General features: G+C 43.0%; 1 protein-coding gene across 1 annotated transcript; it reads left to right on the top strand.

The window, feature by feature from the left end:
- Positions 1–3,458: 3,458 nt before the first annotated feature.
- LOC124770939 (uncharacterized serine-rich protein C215.13-like) lies at positions 3,459–18,449 on the top strand. Its single transcript, XM_047249239.1, has 3 exons — positions 3,459–4,951; positions 4,993–5,531; positions 18,226–18,449. The coding sequence occupies exons 1-3, from the start codon at positions 3,459–3,461 to the stop codon at positions 18,447–18,449; spliced, it is 2,256 nt and encodes a 751-aa protein (XP_047105195.1).
- Positions 18,450–18,905: the final 456 nt, after the last annotated feature.

The raw sequence follows: 18,905 nt of genomic DNA, 5'->3' as shown, positions 1-18,905 counted from the left end.
CTGCACGTGTTTAGGAATCACTGGTAGCCACTTCTTTCCAAACAGATCAAAGTTTTTCTTGCAAAGCAATCCATTAACTACGTTTAATTGTCCTTTCACATCCTCTGACCGATTTAAGGCAAGCATAATTTGAGATATCTTGACGTCTTCCTTCTGCTCAGCAAAGATCCTGGAGTGAAGGGAGACAGTCACTATCTTCATTAGTCTTGAAGGTCTTGCACGGGGTTTCATGAGTGACAGTCGACATCTTGGTGTTTTCTTCCACTTTTGTACACTATGGTAATGTCATGCTCTTGAAGACGTAGTGCCCACCTGGCGAGTCATCATGTTGGATCCTTAAAACCTGTCAACCAACAAAGTGAATTATGGTCTGTAACAGCTGTGAATGGCCTTCCATAGATATACTGGCGAAATTTTCACATGGCTCAGGTCACAGCAAGATATTCTTTTTCTGTAGTTGAATAGTTTTTCTTGGCTTTTGTTAAGTGTCCAAGAAGTGTAGCATATAACCTCTTTTCCATCTGAAATATGCACCAGGACAGCGCCACTCCTATACCTACTAGCATCTGTGTGTAGTTATGTAGGTGCTCTCTCATCATACAGACCAAGTACAGGGTCAGTCATCAACGATTTTTGCAGCACATCAAAAGTCTCTTAAGCACCACCCCAGATAAATTTAGCATCGGGTTTTAACAGCTCTTGGAGTGGTCTGGCTTTGATACAAAAGTCTTTGATGAACCAATGGTAATAAGAACACAACCTGAGGAAGCTTCTCACATCTCTAATACTTTTAGGAACAGGAAATTTCGTTATAGCTCTCACCTTTCCTGGGTCTGGCCACACAACTTAGTTTGACACAAGGTGTCAAAGTATTTTGATTTATTTTACTCCAAAGAGACACTCTCTTGGATTAAGTTTCAGTCCAGCTTGTTGGAGACACTTGAGAGCAGCCTTCAGTCTTTTTGTGTGTTCATCAAATGTCTCTTAACACTATAATGTCAAATAACAAAGACACATAGTCATCTTTGGGTGCCTTAGAATATTATCCATCATTCGTTCAAAAGCTGCTTGTGCATTATACAAACCAAATGGCATTAGCTTAAACTCATACAGGCCCTCAGGGGGGTGATGAATGCAGTTCTCTCACAATCAGCCTCATCTACTTCGATTTGCCAGTATCCTGAGTACATGTCCATGGTTGAGAAAACTCAGCCCCCTTCAAACAATCTAGCATATCGTCCATTCGTAGAAGAGTTATTAAGCTTCCTGTAATCAACACAAAAGCGCCAACTGCCATCCTTCCTGACGATAACCACTGGTGATGACCATGGGCTCTGCGAAGGCTGAATGATGTCATTCTTAATCATTTTCTCTACCTTGTCGCGAATTATTCGACGTTCTGTTGCTGACACACAGTATGCTCTCTGGCTTATTGGTTGATGGTCTTCAGTGCTAATCCGGTGTTTCACTGTCGAATTGTCTAATTTGCTCTTCACCTGTGGATTGAAGCATTCAGAGAACTCTTTGAAGAATGGCAAGTAGCATTTTCTGTTGTTCCTTAGTGAGATCTGGTGACAGTCGAGCTAGAACATCTCGTCTCTTAGTGGTAGCGCTAATTTCGCCCACAGACTCGGCATGGGAAGTTTTTATGATGCTCAGCTGTTCTGCAATTAATAACCCAGCATTTGCTACACACATGCATCTTGGAAGAATCTGCGGTTCTTTGCGACAGTTAACTATCCACAATTCACCGAATCCGTTCTTAAACGAGACGACAGAGGCTGGTATGACTAAGTTATTCTTCAGTGGTAAGCTCCTCTTACATTCCACTGCAAGATACATGGGTTGATGCATGGCACAACACATGACAGCTACCCTTCTAGCATTGACTGCAGTAATGATTACGTCATCCAGCACACAGTGTCCAAACACTCGGATGGCCATCTTCCTATCCACAGCATCTCATCTTGTCTAGCATAATCTTCATGCAACCACAGTCTACAATTGCCTGAGAAGCTTTTAAATAGTCCCATCCAAGAATGATATCTGAACTATACTCTCGTAAGACGACGAATTCTAAGAGCTGTGTATGGCCACTTATACCTACACAAATGACATCTTCTGCAGGTTTTACATATTTCCCATTAGCCACCTTCAGCAGAGATGTTTGTTGTTGAATATGGCTTTCTGCAACCGGCGATGGTACTTCTCCAAAATGAGTGAATATGATGCTCCAGAGTCCACAAGAGCTTGGGCTGGTGGCCATCCGTGAGGGTTTTGACATAGTTTCCCATCACTTATGTAGTGATCGACAGCGGAGGATTTCTCTTTTTGGAGGCCTCACCTCCAAGTAATGTCACACTCTTTAGTTTTCCAGGTTGTGGCGGCTAGGTGATCAGCTGTAGCTTCTGAACAGCAATGAAGACCTTGATCAGCGTGTTGGGGAGTGTCCTCCCCAGCAGCTAGCTTGCAGCGATTGTGACCTACATCATCCTGCACCCACATCATCTTGTTCATCTTCGTTGTCTCGGAGTTGGCGTCGGCTAAGATCAGTCTGCTGTCTTCTGGCGTGAGCATCATCAAATTTCCACCTCCTTTTCCAACAATAGCACACCACAGGTCCCAGTCGTCCACAGTGGAAACATACTGGTTGGTTATCCTGGGTCCACCAGACGTCAGTCTTCCTTGGTGCCCAAACCGGTTTCTCTTGCAGCACTGTAGGAACATAACTTCGCCTGGGTCTCTACCTTTTTTTTCACCGTTTTAAAGGGAAATGAAGGACGAGAGATTGGGTTCAATGTCTGTTCCATTTCCTACCTTATGACCTCTTGAAGCGTCTTGGTTTTTTGCTTGCTGTGCAATCCAAGTGCCTTCTGAACTTCCTCTCTTACTATCTGATGAAGTACACTTGTGAAATCAGTTGCTTCCTCCATCACAGACATCAATACGACGTTTGGAAGCCGTTCAAACTTCTTTTGTGTAATTCATTTTTGATGCACTGTCTTGATATACTGGCACCATTTTATGAAGTAGTCTACTATCGAAAGCTCATTCAGGTGGGGCTTGATACATGTCCTCAGCAACACCCTTCATGAGATGTGCAACCTCGTCTTCCCCTTTCATTCTAGGATCCACTATTTTACACAGCTCCAAGACAGCTTGAGTGTAGGATGCTGTAGTTTCTCCTGGACACTGTGCCCTGCACTTTATCTTCAGCCTTGCACTTTCGTCATCGTGTGTCGCCAAAATACTTTTGCAGTTCCACCTGGAATACTTCCCAGCTTGTGAACTTCTACTTGTTCTCATACCATTGCTTGGTAGAGCCCTCCAAGTAGAAAAATACGTTAACCAAACACACAGTGTCATCCCATTTGTTATATTTGGCTATATGCTCATATACCTTCAGCCACTTGTTACGATCTTGGTCATCGCCACCAGAGTACCCGGTAGGATGTCTCATGTGGTGGCACACAGTTGCGTCGTCGTCGACTACGTCGTCGTCGTCGACTACGTCGTCGACTACGTCGTCGACTACGTCGTCGACTACGTCGTCGACTACGTCGTCGACTACGTCGTCGACTACGTCGTCGACTACGTCGTCGTCGTCGACTACGTCGTCGACTACGTCGTCGTCGTCGACTACGTCGTCGACTACGTCGTCGTCGTCGACTACGTCGTCGACTACGTCGTCGTCGTCGACTACGTCGTCGACTACGTCGTCGTCGTCGTCGTCGTCGTCGTCGTCGTCGTCGTCTACGTCGTCGTCGTCGTCGTCGTCGACTACGTCGTCGTCGTCGTCGACTACGTCGTCGTCGTCGTCGTCGTCGTCGTCGACTACGTCGTCGTCGTCGTCGTCGTCGTCGTCGACTACGTCGTCGTCGTCGTCGTCGACTACGTCGTCGTCGTCGTCGTCGACTACGTCGTCGTCGTCGTCGTCGACTACGTCGTCGACTACGTCGTCGTCGTCGTCGTCGACTACGTCGTCGACTACGTCGTCGTCGTCGTCGTCGTCGTCGTCGACTACGTCGTCGTCGTCGTCGTCGACTACGTCGTCGTCGTCGTCGTCGACTACGTCGTCGTCGTCGTCGTCGACTACGTCGTCGTCGTCGTCGTCGACTACGTCGTCGTCGACTACGTCGTCGTCGACTACGTCGACTACGTCGTCGTCGACTACGTCGTCGTCGACTACGTCGTCGTCGACTACGTCGTCGTCGACTACGTCGTCGTCGACTACGTCGTCGTCGACTACGTCGACTACGTCGTCGTCGACTACGTCGTCGTCGACTACGTCGACTACGTCGTCGACTACGTCGACTACGTCGTCGTCTACGTCGACTACGTCGTCGTCGACTACGTCGTCGTCGACTACGTCGTCGTCGACTACGTCGTCGTCGTCGTCGTCGACTACGTCGTCGTCGTCGTCGTCGACTACGTCGTCGTCGTCGTCGTCGACTACGTCGTCGTCGTCGTCGTCGACTACGTCGTCGTCGTCGTCGTCGTCGACTACGTCGTCGTCGTCGTCGTCGACTACGTCGTCGTCGTCGTCGTCGTCGACTACGTCGTCGTCGTCGTCGTCGTCGACTACGTCGTCGTCGTCGTCGTCGTCGACTACGTCGTCGTCGTCGTCGTCGTCGACTACGTCGTCGTCGTCGTCGTCGTCGTCGACTACGTCGTCGTCGTCGTCGACTACGTCGTCGTCGTCGTCGTCGACTACGTCGTCGTCGTCGTCGTCGACTACGTCGTCGTCGTCGTCGTCGACTACGTCGTCGTCGTCGTCGTCGACTACGTCGTCGTCGTCGTCGTCGACTACGTCGTCGTCGACTACGTCGTCGTCGACTACGTCGTCGTCGTCGTCGTCGGCTACGTCGTCGTCGTCGTCGTCGACTACGTCGTCGTCGTCGTCGTCGGCTACGTCGTCGTCGTCGTCGTCGGCTACGTCGTCGTCGGCTACGTCGTCGTCGTCGTCGTCGACTACGTCGTCGTCGTCGTCGTCGACTACGTCGTCGTCGTCGTCGTCGGCTACATCGTCGTCGTCGTCGTCGTCGGCTACGTCGTCGTCGTCGTCGTCGTCGTCGGCTACGTCGTCGTCGTCGTCGTCGGCTACGTCGTCGTCGTCGTCGTCGGCTACGTCGTCGTCGTCGGCTACGTCGTCGTCGTCGTCGTCGGCTACGTCGTCGTCGTCGTCGTCGGCTACGTCGTCGTCGTCGTCGGCTACGTCGTCGTCGTCGTCGGCTACGTCGTCGTCGTCGTCGGCTACGTCGTCGTCGTCGTCGGCTACGTCGTCGTCGTCGTCGGCTACGTCGTCGTCGTCGTCGGCTACGTCGTCGTCGTCGTCGGCTACGTCGTCGTCGTCGTCGACTACGTCGTCGTCGTCGTCGACTACGTCGTCGTCGTCGTCGACTACGTCGTCGTCGTCGTCGACTACGTCGTCGTCGTCGTCGACTACGTCGTCGTCGTCGACTACGTCGTCGTCGACTACGTCGTCGTCGACTACGTCGTCGTCGACTACGTCGTCGTCGTCTTCTTCTTCCGTCTCCAACCGATTGTGATCTGTTGAATATGGCTCAAACTCGGGTTTCTCACCATGTAAGCGGCGGCTCTGTCGTGGCCTGATGCGAGCCACTGTGTTGATAATGTGTGGTATCACAAGTTCCCATACCCAGCACCTCCACCAGAATATTGTCGCGTAGAGACAGGTGTAGGTAGATGAATCATGAACCATAACTTCTCTTATCGAAGGTTTATTCAGCACTTGCACATACAGGAGCGTGGAGCGAACTGCCTCTGGCCAGAACACATACAGTACATTCCAGTACAACCATTCTTGCCATTTGTGGATACTTCTAGATTGTACTCGAACCAAACACAGAAATTAAAATTTTACAGTTCAGGTGAGTTTTGAACTCAGGACCCTCCATGGAACAGTCTAATATAACCACTATGTCAACTATGCTACTCAGCTGCTTATGTGACAATATACTGGCAGTGTAATCAAATACTATTACAGCTACTACCGGAAATCAATGTTGTTCATAAAATCAATGTTGTTCATATCAAATGACAATACAGTGCACACCAACTGTGTGGGGGAGCAGGAACTGAACTGTCAAGTTCCACATCACTCTTACTACTTTTATGAGTGTCAGATCGTCAGAGAGCGCATCGCTAGTTCCTGCTACTACTAAGGCGAGTACACCGTTCGCTTTTTACATATTTTTATGAGCTTCAAACAGGAGGAGTGTAGGAACTCTCATTGTGTACAGATGCGAGCTGAGATGGCAACCCTTCACTCACAGCTTCAGGCTGCATTGGCTTCCATCACACAGCTTGAGGCTGCTGCCAAAGGGCATCACTGTGGGGGATTGGACGCGGGGATGTGAGGGACGTTGAGCACGTCTTATGTGTCCTCTGAACGCTTCACTGCTGTGACCTCCCCGGCTAACAGAAATGGCAAAGACTGCCAGTCTTGCTTCCAAGATTAAGGCGGAGCTCACCATCTGCAGCATTGTCGATAGAACTGACTGTGGTCCTTTGGTGCAGAGCCGAGTTTAGGGTCTGAATCAGAGGCTCAGGTGGTTCTGTGACCATGTAGGCTGCAGATTCCTTGACTTGCGCCATTGGGTGGTGGGTTTCCGGGTTCCGCTTAAAAGGTCAGGAGTCCACTACACACAGGAGGCAGCTTCAAGGGTTGCGGGGGCTGTGTGGAAGTGACTGGGCGGTTTTTCAGGTTAGAGGGTCCCAGGGAACCACAGAAGGGGCATCCGTCAGAAAGTGGGCAGGTAAAACACAGTAAGGTAGTTGTAGAAACGATTGGTATTGTAGTTGCAAATTGTCATAGCTGTGTTGGGAAAGAACCAGAGCTTCAAACCCTAACAGAAAGCACTGAATCTCAAATAGTTGTAGGTACAGAGAGCTAGCAAAAGCCGGAAATAAGTTCAGCCAAAAATTTTTCAAACGATCTAACAGTGTTCAGAAAGGATAGATTAAATACAGGTGGTGGTGGAGTATTTATTACTGTCAGAGGTAGTTTGCCTTGTAGCGAAATTGAAGTAGATAGTTCATGTGAAATAGTATGGGTAGAGGTTATACCTGACAATCGGACTAAACTATTAATCTATTAATTGGATCGTTTCACCGACCCCCCCCCCTCCCCCCCCCCCCCGACTGAGAAAACATAGTTGCTGAACAGTTCAAAGAAAACTTGAGTCTCATTTCAAATAAGTACCCCGCTCATACAATTATAGTCGGTGGTGACTTCAATCTACCCTCAATATGCTGGAAAAATTATACGTTTAAAGCCAGCGGCAGGCATAAAACATCATCCGAAATTGTACTGAATGCTTTCTCAGAAAATTACTTTGAACAATTAGTTCATGAGCCCACTCAAAGCGTAAATGGTTGTGAAAGCATACTTTACCTTTTAGCAACAAATAATCCTGGACAAATAGTGAGCGTTGTGACGAATACAGGGATTAACGACCACAAGGCAGTTGCTGCTAGGCTGAATACTGTAACACCTACAACCATCAAAAAGAAACGCATAGTATATCTATTTTAAAAAGCTGATGAAAATGCTCTTAACGCCTTTTTAAGAGACACAGTCTTCACGCCTTCCGATCTGATCATGTAAGTGCAGAAAAGTTGTGGAATGTTTTCAAAGAGATAGTATCAACAGCAATTGAGATATATATACCACATAAATTAATAAGTGATTGTACTGACCCCCATGGTACACAAAATGGATCAGAATGTTGTTGCAGAAGCAACGAAAAAAGCATGCCAAATTTAAAAGAACGCAAAATCACCAAGTTTGGCAAAGTTTTACAGAAGTTCGAAATATGGCGCATACTTCAATGCGAGATGCTTTTAATAATGTCTGCAACAATATTCTGGTAATACCTAAAGCACACCAGTGGCAAGGCGCAATCAATACCTTCACTGCGCGATAACAATGGTGAAGTCACTGATGACAGTGCCACTGAAGTAGAGTTATTAAACATTGTTTTCTGAAACTTCTTCACCAAAGAAGACGAAGTAAATATTCCTGAATTCCAATCAAGAACAACTGCCAAGATGAGAAACATAGAAATAGATACCCTTGGTGTAACAAAGCAGCTTAAATCACTTAATAAAGGCAAGGCCTCCGGTCCATATTGTATATCAGTCAGGTTCCTCTCAGGGTAATCTGATGAAATAGCTCCATATTTAGCAATTATATACAACCACATGCTCACAGAAAGTTTCGTACCTGAAGACTGGAAAGTTGCTCAAGTCACACCAATACTCAAAAAGGGAAGTAGGAGTAATAAGCTGAATCACAGGCCTATATCACTAACATCGATTTGCAGTAGGGTTTTAGAACATATAATGTATTCGAACATTATGAAGCACCTCGAAGAAAATGATGTATCGACATACAGTAAGCATGGATTCAGGAAATATCGTTCTTGTGAAACACAACTAGCTCTTTATACTCATGAAGTAATAAGTGCTATCGACAGGGGACGTCAAATTGATTCCATATTTTTAGATTTCCAGAAGACTTTCAACACCGTTCCTCACAAGCATCTTCTAATCAAACTGCATGCCTATGGATTATTGCCTGTGCGACTTGATTCATTATTTCCTGTCAGAAAGGTCACAGTTCATAGTAATAGACAGAAAGTCATCGAGTAAAACAGAAGCAATATCCAGCATTCCTCAAGAAAGTGTTACATGGCCCCCTATTGTTCCTGGTCTATATTAGCGACATTGGAGACAATCTGAGTAGCTGTCTTAGATTCTTTGCTGATGATGCTGTCATTTACTGTCTTGTAAAGTCATCAGATGATCAAAACTACTTGCAAAATGATTTAGATAAGATATATCTGTATGGCGAGAAAAGTGGCAATTGACCCTGAATAAAGAAAAGTGCGAAGTTATTGACATGAGTACTAATAGAAATCAGCTAAATTTCTGTTACATGATAAGTCACACAAAACTGAGGGCTGTAAACTCAAGCAAATACTTACAGATTACAATTAAAAATAACCTAAACTGGAACGATCACATAGATAATATTGTGGGTAGAGCAAACTAAAGACTGCAATTCACTGGAAGAACACTTAGAAGGTGCAACAGGTCTACCAAAGAGACTGGTTACACTACGCTTGTCCGCCCTATTCTGGAGTACCTCTGTGCATGTGGGATCCGCATCAGGTGAGACTGATGGATGACATCGAAAAAGTACAAAGAAGGGCAGCTCGTTTTGTATTATCGCGAAATAAGGGAGATAGTGTCACAGGCATGATATGTGAATTGGAGTGGCAATCATTAAAACAAAGGTGTTTTTCATTGCAACGAGAGCTTCTCATGAAATTTCAATCACCAGTCTTCTCCTCCAATTGTGAAAACATTCTGTTGGCACCCACATGCAAAGGGAGAAATAATTATCACGATCAAATAAGAGAAATCGGGGCTCACACGGAAAAATTTAAGTGCTCATTTTTCCCGCGTTCCATTCGAGAGAGAGAGAGACAGCTTGAAGCTGGTTCATGGAGCCCTCTGCCAGGTACTTTATTGTGAATAGCAGAGTAATCACGTAGATGTAGATCAGAATCATAAAATGTCTATGACAGTTACATCAAAACCTTTTGTTACACTGATCACTTATTTATGTAAAAGTTACTAAAAAACACACACATCCTACCTTGGCACACTACCTACTACTACTACTACTACTATAACTTCATGAATTCCTTTTGGTGAGACAAGCACATTTCTAACAGCACAAAAATTGAGCGTAGGCTACAGGCTACAACAGTCCTATTCCATGGACCTGTACTATGATCTCAAAAGGAGAAAAGGTCCTGGAAACGCTATTTATGGAGCACAACCAGCATATCAAGACAGAAAAACCCATAATGTTGAAGTAAGTTCTGAAATGAGAACAAATGAAACAGTCATAGCATAGAAAAAAAATTATTAAATTAGTATAGGCATCTGTTGAGAATGTTACGTAATTAGTAGCCAGACAACAGTTGTTGATTAAAAATCACCTTACTGACAGAAACAAAGTAGACCACTGAACTTACAGAAAGAGTGTAGCAAGGAAATAATGAAGCAAATGAAGCAAAAAGAATGCTTTAAGAGAGATGCTGGGCAGAGGAGACAAAGAATACAGCACATTATTAATTGATCTTTGTATTAATTACCTGCCTACAATAATGCTAATATACTAGTACAAATAATGATAATGATTTTATATTATTATTATTATTATTATTATTATTATTATTATTATTATTAATTATTATTATTTCCTTCACCTTCTCAGACGTTAAGTCCGGTTAAAAATGGAGTGACACGGACCTTGATCAAGCGTCACTTCCTTTTAACTGTACGGTATGTGTTATATTGCATTTAGGAACTTTCGGGTAATTGAACATGTATCAATAATTACGGATTTCTGTAGCTGTATATATATGTTTGGATGTAGTTGTATTGCATTGATGTACTGGTGGATATTGTGTGGTATGACTCCTGTAGTTGATAGTATAATTGGTATGATGTCAACTTTATCCTGATGCCACATGTCTTTGACTTCCTCAGCCAGTTGGATGTACTTTTCAATTTTTTCACCTGTTTTCTTTTGTATATTTGTTGTATTGGGTATAGATATTTCGATTAGTTGTGTTAATTTCTTCTTTTTATTGGTGAGTATGATGTCAGGTTTGTTATGTGGCGTTGTTTTATCTGTTATAATGGTTCTGTTCCAGTATCATTTGTATTCATCATTCTCCAGTACATTTTGTGGTGTATACTTGTATGTAGGAACGTGTTGTTTTAAAAGTTTATGTTGTAAGGCAAGCTGTTGATGCATTATTTTTGCAACATTGTCATGTCTTCCGGGGTATTCTGTATTTGCTAGTATTGTACATCCGCTTGTGATGTGATTTACTGTTTCTATTTGTTGTTTACAAAGTCTGCATTTATCTGTTGTGATATTGGGATCTTTAATAATATGCTTGCTGTAATACCTGGTGTTTATTGTTTGATCCTGTATTGCAATCATGAATCCTTCTGTCTCACTGTATATATTGCCTTTTCTTAGCCATGTGTTGGATGCGTCTTTATCGATGTGTGGCTGTGTTAGATGATACGGGTGCTTGCCATGTAGTGTTTTCTTTTTCCAATTTACTTTCTTCATGTCTGTTGATGTTATGTGATCTAAAGGGTTGTAGAAGTGGTTATGAAATTGCAGTGGTGTAGCCGATGTATTTATATGAGTGATTGCCTTGTGTATTTTGCTAGTTTCTGCTCGTTCTAGAAAGAATTTTCTTAAATTGTCTACCTGTCCATAATGTAGGTTTTTTATGTCGATAAATCCCCTTCCTCCTTCCTTTCTGCTTAATGTGAATCTTTCTGTTGCTGAATGTATGTGATGTATTCTATGTTTGTGGCATTGTGATCGTGTAAGTGTATTGAGTGCTTCTAGGTCTGTGTTACTCCATTTCACTACTCCAAATGAGTAGGTCAATATTGGTATGGCATAGGTATTTATAGCTTTTGTCTTGTTTCTTGCTGTCAATTCTGTTTTCAGTATTTTTGTTAGTCTTTGTCTATATTTTTCTTTTAGTTCTTCTTTGATATTTGTATTATCTATTCCTATTTTTTGCCTGTATCCTAGATATTTATAGGCATCCGTTTTTTCCATCGCTTCTATGCAGTCGCTGCGGTTATCCAATATGTAATCTTCTTGTTTAGTATGTTTTCCCTTGACTATGCTATTTTTCTTACATTTGTCTGTTCCAAAAGCCATACTTATATCATTGCTGAATCCTTCTGTTATCTTTAGTAATTGGTTGAGTTGTTGATTTGTTGCTGCCAGTAGTTTTAGATCATCCATGTATAGCAAATGTGTGATTTTGTGTGGGTATGTTCCAGTAATATTGTATCCATAATTTGTATTATTTAGCATGTTGGATAGTGGGTTCAGAGCAAGGCAGAACCAGAAAGGACTTAATGAGTCTCCTTGGTATATTCCACGCTTAATCTGTATTGGCTGTGATGTGATATTATTTGAATTTGTTTGGATATTAAGTGTGGTTTTCCAATTTTTCATTACTATGTTTAGGAACTGTATCAATTTAGGATCTACTTTGTATATTTCCAATATTTGTAGTAACAATGAGTGGGGTACACTATCAAAAGCTTTTTGGTAATCAATGTATGCATAGTGTAGTGGCCTTTGTTTAGTTTTAGCTTGATATGTCACCTCTGCATCTATTATCAGTTGCTCTTTACATCCTCGTGCTCCTTTGCAACAGCCTTTTTATTCTTCATTTATAATTTTGTTCTGTGTTGTTTGTGTCATTAATTTCTGTTTAATGACTGAAGTTAATATTTTGTATATTGTTGGTAGGCATGTTATGGGGCGATATTTAGCTGGGTTCGCTGTGTCTGCTTGATCTTTAGGTTTCAGATATGTTATTCCGTGTGTAAGTGTATCAGGGAATGTGTATGGGTCTGCAATGTAACTGTTAAATAATTTAGTTAGATGTGAATGTGTTGAGGTGAACTTCTTTAACCAGAAATTTGCTTATTATTATTATTATTATTATTATTATTATTATTATTATGTGAGCTATGGAAGGCCTCCTCTCTAAAATCCTGCCGACACCTGGTGTATTTCACTTCTTTTGCTTGGAACTTGTGGCATCATCGGGCATAGCAGAGCTGCGCAGGGTATGTAGAAAGTATTTGCCATTCAGCCAAAATTGACAGAATGGAGTTACTGGTAGCCCTTTAAAGGTTCTACCGAGTTAATAGTTGCAGGCACAGGTGTTACCAGAAGACAGGACATTGAAGGGGTCTTCACTATCTGTATTTGCTGTTGGTTCTTCTCTATGGAAGTCAAATTATGCAAGGAGCTTTCTCATCTGAAAAACTGTGCGATTTGAGTTGTGTTGCACGACTTAATACCTTGTGGCGTTGCCTTGGAAGGGGTTAGGGTTATGCCTAGCAACCAAACAAGCTTGTTATTGCTATTCAATTTCCCACATTTAGCAGTGGATTCGATCATTTCGTAATCCTGAACACAGTTTTAAGTGTGACCATGTTTAGCCTTAGACCAAGTTTTTGATGAGAATCATCTGAAGAGTCCATTGATCTGTACATGTGCTGTGGTCATGTGGTTGTATTAAGAATAACAGTGGAATTTAGATGCTCCCTTAGTCCGTTCCAATTTTCAACTGCTGTGGCACACTTTGGTTGTCTTGGACCTGTACTCTGAATGCTCATTATACTGTAGGTGTTAACATTGCCTCTGTACATCAGCTTCATGGAATGCACCACTGCCAGCTACCCCTGGGCTGCCTTCACTGAAGTTATGTAAATTACTGTTTGAAATTTGTACTAAAATTTTGTACATTTTGATGTTTGGGGATTTGTTGGGTGAGTGCTCGTCTTATACATAGTGTCGAGGCCTGTTAGCATCAGCACATGCTGATCAGCTCTATGTGAACCAACATATCGTATTCAGATTTCATCCAGACTCGTGCAAATATGGCCTGTTGGTAACTAACTGGCACATTCGAGGTTCACAGGCTGGAACAAGCAAAAGTGTGTAAAACCATCTAGTGTTACTGTTCAACTGTTTGGTTTTCTGAAGTTGACATGGGGTGATCTTTCCTCACCTTTTATTCATTATTGCTACAAGTTCATTCTGAATACTTATTACAGGTTTTCCTTTTTAAATAGCATTTCTAAGCTGCTATGCATGCACATTCACTTACTAAATCATTTATGCTTCTTCTACAGTACATCTTAATAGAATTTTCACTGTGTCTGAAGCCGGTTATATCAATCTGTGCACACTAATTCTCTATTAATTACTTAACTGCTCATTGGGAGCAAGATTTAAAGATACTTGCTCTGTATGCCTGAAAGCAGCTCTAGAAATCAGTGCACCTATTTACTTTATTAAATGATCTAGATGCTCTTGGAGGTGTATTTTAAGAATTTGCTTTTTATAGTGGTCTCGATGCAGCTGTAAATTGCTCTGTGTTCCAGTATCGCTATTCAGTTTTAACCTTTGAGATGAGTTCTGCTACTGTGTTGTCTTACAGAGCCACCTGTTTCCAAATAATTATTTGTTCATTTATTGAAGCATTTTCTGAGTTGCAGTTTGTAAAGGTGGAGATTTTGAATATAAAAGCTAACGACTGGTGTCAGACACAATATTGCCTTATTTAAATTGTCACTAAACTAAGGTGTGTAATGTCTTAAATTTTAAAAAGTTCAGAGTGTTATTTTCCTGGAAGTAAAGGGGGGAGGTATCCTCATACTGTCATTCACCATAAGGTGTGTGCTTGCAGGTATCCAATGTTGAACATGGGGTCCCGTGACTGTCACAGTTTGTCCTTATTGAAGAAGCAACAGTTAATCAATGAATTAAAAGTGTGTCAGCTTCTACGTAAGGGCAGTGTTGCCAAACTTGTGGCTCATCTGCATGCTGGTGTGGACAATGCCTTGGTGATTAGTACAAACTGCACTGGGAAGGTATATGTTGCACTAGCTGACTGAGCTCCACCCATGACAACCTTGTCTCAGAATGTAGAGTGTTTAGAATGTAGTCAGCCCCACCATAAGCAAATACATACAATTCAGGCACAATTTTTATCCATTGGGATAATCGCTTGTGGGGTATTCCACAATGTAATCGCTATTCTGAGCATGTTACATAACCTCTGCAGTTACAGGGGCAGGTGATTGACTTGCCAAGTGGTGTCATCTGCCTTATTTAGACAAATTAGGATCAATAGTTTGTGAACAAGGTTCTCCCACCAACAGACAACTGCTGGAAGTATTAGCAATGCTACAGACACCTTTAAGGACCACATGGTAATCCATCTGGGAAATTACCTCACCAAATACTATTACTGCTTCAAGCTATAATGGAACTTTCAATTGAGAGTTTAAGAAAGGTGAAATCCATCTTGTGGCTTATGGTCAAATTTATGTTTCATGCCAATGGTCTTCCTATCTCCAATATTGTTGTTGTTCAGGCATTGTACCCACTGTGTTAATCAGTGCTTTAAGTCGAATTTTACATGAAAGTGCAACATCAAGGGAGTTGTGAAAATCAATTGTGTGCTGAAAGTGTCACTTTGTATTAAGAGGCTGCTCAAGTATGAACATTTTTGGTGAGTGCTGTTTCCTCATGAACCTTTTCCTAGGTACATATATGAATGTGTATGGTCATTCTAGCCTTGGAATTCCAAGTGACAGAGATATAAATACTCAATAATATATTAGAGAAAATGCAGCCACAACACCGTTCATGGATTACCTTTGCTAATAAATGCACATCTTTTACTGAATTAGAGGCTTTTGTGTACACTATTTAAGCCTCAGTTTCACAGACCACTGGTGATGGGGGTTTAAGTGTCATTATCAAGATGGGGATCAAGGTTCCAGGAAATTTAAAAGTGAACAACCCATAAGGAACAAGCGTAGGATGTGCTTCCGGTGTAACAAAGAAGGGAATTCTGTATGGTAATGTTCGGTTCCTTGGAAAGAGAGTCAAACAGCTGATGTCATAAGGAACGTAAGAGGCACAGTAGTGTTCTACTGTACAAGTGCTGTCTCCGTGTCAAGTCCAAGGTAGGGAAACTCCTGCCTTGCCTTTGGAAACAACTTAACTAGGAACCAGTGTGCACCCTCCTCAACTCTGGTAGTTGAGTTTCTCGTTTAGATTATCTGTGATAGTTGAAGTTCTGCCATACCTGTGAATAGCCTTGTTTGCATCCATCCTCGCAACGTCGAGCTCTCACTGGGCAGACGTTGCCTCTGGTTTGCGTAACTGAGTACTGGAAAATTTTCTTGGCCTGTGAAATGAATACTAATTAAAAATCTTTCAGTGAATTTAATTTTGGGGTGTGTTTTTGTAAATGGTAGTGGTTGGTGTTATATAGCCAGGGCAGGGTTGTTTATTTTAAACTTAACTCAGCTGAAAAATTCATGTTTTTCTCCTGTCAGGTTGCCACAGGAATTCATAGTGTGTTACTGCAATGTTCGCCATTTGAGCTCAGTCACCTTGGTCCAGTAGAAGTGAAGCAGGTACTAGAAGTTCTTGATTGTTTACCGCAGATCTTAACTAACAAATTGGATGTCATCAGTAACATCCAGTACAAGATTCATCTAACAAATGACATTCCAGAGAGGCAGGACCTTTACAGGCTTTCTCCATCAAAGATGAAATGTATCCATGCTTTGATTACTAATACATTGTTCGATAGGGTAATCAGGCCCTGAACCTCAGCCTTTGCATCTCCCATAACTCAGTATCTATGGGCAGCAGTGGGTTGTTTCATCCAGTTGTGGGTTATCATGCAGTTAATGAGAAGGTAGTTTTGGAATCTGTGAAACTTGCCAATCTACATAATTCTTTTACTTGCTTCAGTTGGGCTCAGTGTTTTACTGTCCTGGATCTCAATCAGGCATATTATCACATAATGTTAACAGAGGATTCCAACAATATTACTGCCTTCTGTACAGACTGGAACTTCTAAGATTTTAACAGGGTTCGGTTTGTCAGTGGGAGCTGCCATTCTGTTTTGCCTTCTAGATTGTATTTTGGGTGATTTCAAGTTCAAGTGTGTCTAGAATTACCTAGATGACATGGTTGTTTAGGTTGTTTACAGTGCTGGTCTGTCTGAACATCTGCAACATTATGAGGCAGTCCTGGTTTACCAGAGGGAGGCAGGACTTACTGTGAAACTCTCTAAAATCACACTGGCACACAGGTTTCATTCTTGGGACATCTTAGTTCCACCAATTGCATTAGAATTGACCAGGAGCATACTAGTGATTTGCGAAAATTACCAGCTCCTAGAAATAAGGAAGGTGTGGCCTGGTTCTTAGGCATGGCAAATTTTTTTCGCAAGTTGTGCCCAATTTTACTAAATTAGTGGGGTGCCTTAAAAAATTTCAAATGGGATGAAAGTAACCCACTAGTATTAGCCACACCCAATTTTGAGCTCCTGTTCTTGCAGACTGACACCTCTAATTCGTCTGGAGTAGAAAGTGGCAGCTGTCCTCCTGCAGGAGCAGAATGGGAGGGAGTGTGTGGCAGGTTGATGCACTATAGCCTATGCACCTTGGAAACTTTCACCTGCAGAGATGAAACATTCTACGTATGAATGGGAAGCCTTGGCAACTCTGTTTGCCCTTGTGAAATTCAGATTTTATTTTCAACACTGGGAATTCTGTTTAGAGAGTGACAATCGAGGTCTTAGGTTATGGCTCGTTATTTCCGTAACACCCTCCTAGGCAGTCATTTGTGCATTTATAAAACTGTTGTCAAAATCATACAACACATCACCTGGTCCTCCCTGTATAAGGATGTCCACAGGTTGGTGGGGGAGTGGGAGTGCTGTAAGGGAGCTGAGCCCTACCAAAGTTCCCTCAAGGGTCTTTTAGAGTTTACCCATGAGAAATGCCTGATGCATAAATTTCTTTTTGGTTATATAGGTCTGCTTCCACTGTGTGTGTGGGTATTGGGCACCTATTAGTTATCATGGATGACTTTTCTCGTTTTTCTTTACTCATTCCAAGCACAGGAGTGACCATCCTGGTAGCTATCCAGCAATTATTATGAATTCTTTCTGTTTATAGGCCACCCATGATGCTTGTTAGCTTTTGTTTCCCAGCTATTCATGAGGTTCTGCTTTGCTGACCAGGTGAACTGCAAGTTGAAGGTTGTGCTCATCTTTCACAAGGCTCAGATGAAGTCTGACATGTCAGTACCATGGCTCAAGTTTGTCTTTAACACTGCACAGCCCAAAACCCTGGAGGCTGCTCCAGTATCCCTTGTGGTAGCACATACAGTAAATTCTCCTCTTGTCAACCTGTGGTCAATCAATGATTTGCTTCTAGAACAAGTCACCCTAGCAGTAACACAGCACAATTGGAGCCAGGCTAGGCATAATACCAAAACTGCCCATCACAGGCTAGCCATCTGCTAGTATCAGGGGCTAAATGGTGCAGTGCAAAGGCTGGGGACAGAGTGTTAGTCCAAAACCCTAATATTGCTCAAAAAGGGGAGCTATGGGAGTTAGGGTTCGCTAGCAAACTGGCTCCTCAGTTCTTGGGACCCTGTGAGATTGTCAGGGTGGTAGGCCCACAAATCACCTGATTTTGAATTTACACACAAGTAAAGTGTCATGCATGCACATTACCAAGGTGAAGGAGATTCAGATGTAAAGGGGTCCTTAATAGTGGGGAAGGGGGATTTTGGTTTGGTGGGGGAGGTTGAGCCATGGTGGGCTCCCTCTTTGAATTCCAGCCTCATGTGCCTGGCAGATGTCACTTCTCACAGCTCAGAGCTCGTGGCACCATTGGGTATTGTGGAGCCACAATGGGTAGCAAGGAATGGCTATGGATCTCACGGGCAGTCGGTGTCTTGAAGCTGGACTGGAGGATGAGCCATACAGGACTAGTAGGCAGCATGTGGTGTTTGACCGAACTTTATATGCCATTATCATTATCACCATCACTATCACTACAGTAAAACAATCTTCTTTCAATAATGGTTACTGCCATTCTCTAATCAGCCCCAACATAATTATCACCCATCTAAAAGCTGGTATGTCCACCTCTGGTACTGATAACAGCAGGGAGACATTGTGGCATGGAAGCAATGATTCCTTGGTAGATCACTGGAGGAAGTTGGCACCATATCTGTACACTCAGGTCATCTCATTCCCATAAATCCTGGAAGGGGGGATGATCTCTGATGTTGTGTTAAATCACACCCCAGATGTGTTCCACAAGGTTCAGAGCTGCTGAGTTGGGTGGCCATCACATCAATTGGAGCTCACCACTGTGTTCCTCAAACCATTCTACCACACTCATGGCATTGT

The sequence above is a fragment of the Schistocerca piceifrons genome, unplaced genomic scaffold (genome assembly GCF_021461385.2).
Source record: "Schistocerca piceifrons isolate TAMUIC-IGC-003096 unplaced genomic scaffold, iqSchPice1.1 HiC_scaffold_845, whole genome shotgun sequence".
Lineage (NCBI taxonomy): Eukaryota > Metazoa > Arthropoda > Insecta > Orthoptera > Acrididae > Schistocerca > Schistocerca piceifrons.
This window is presented reverse-complemented; position numbering and strand designations above follow the sequence as displayed.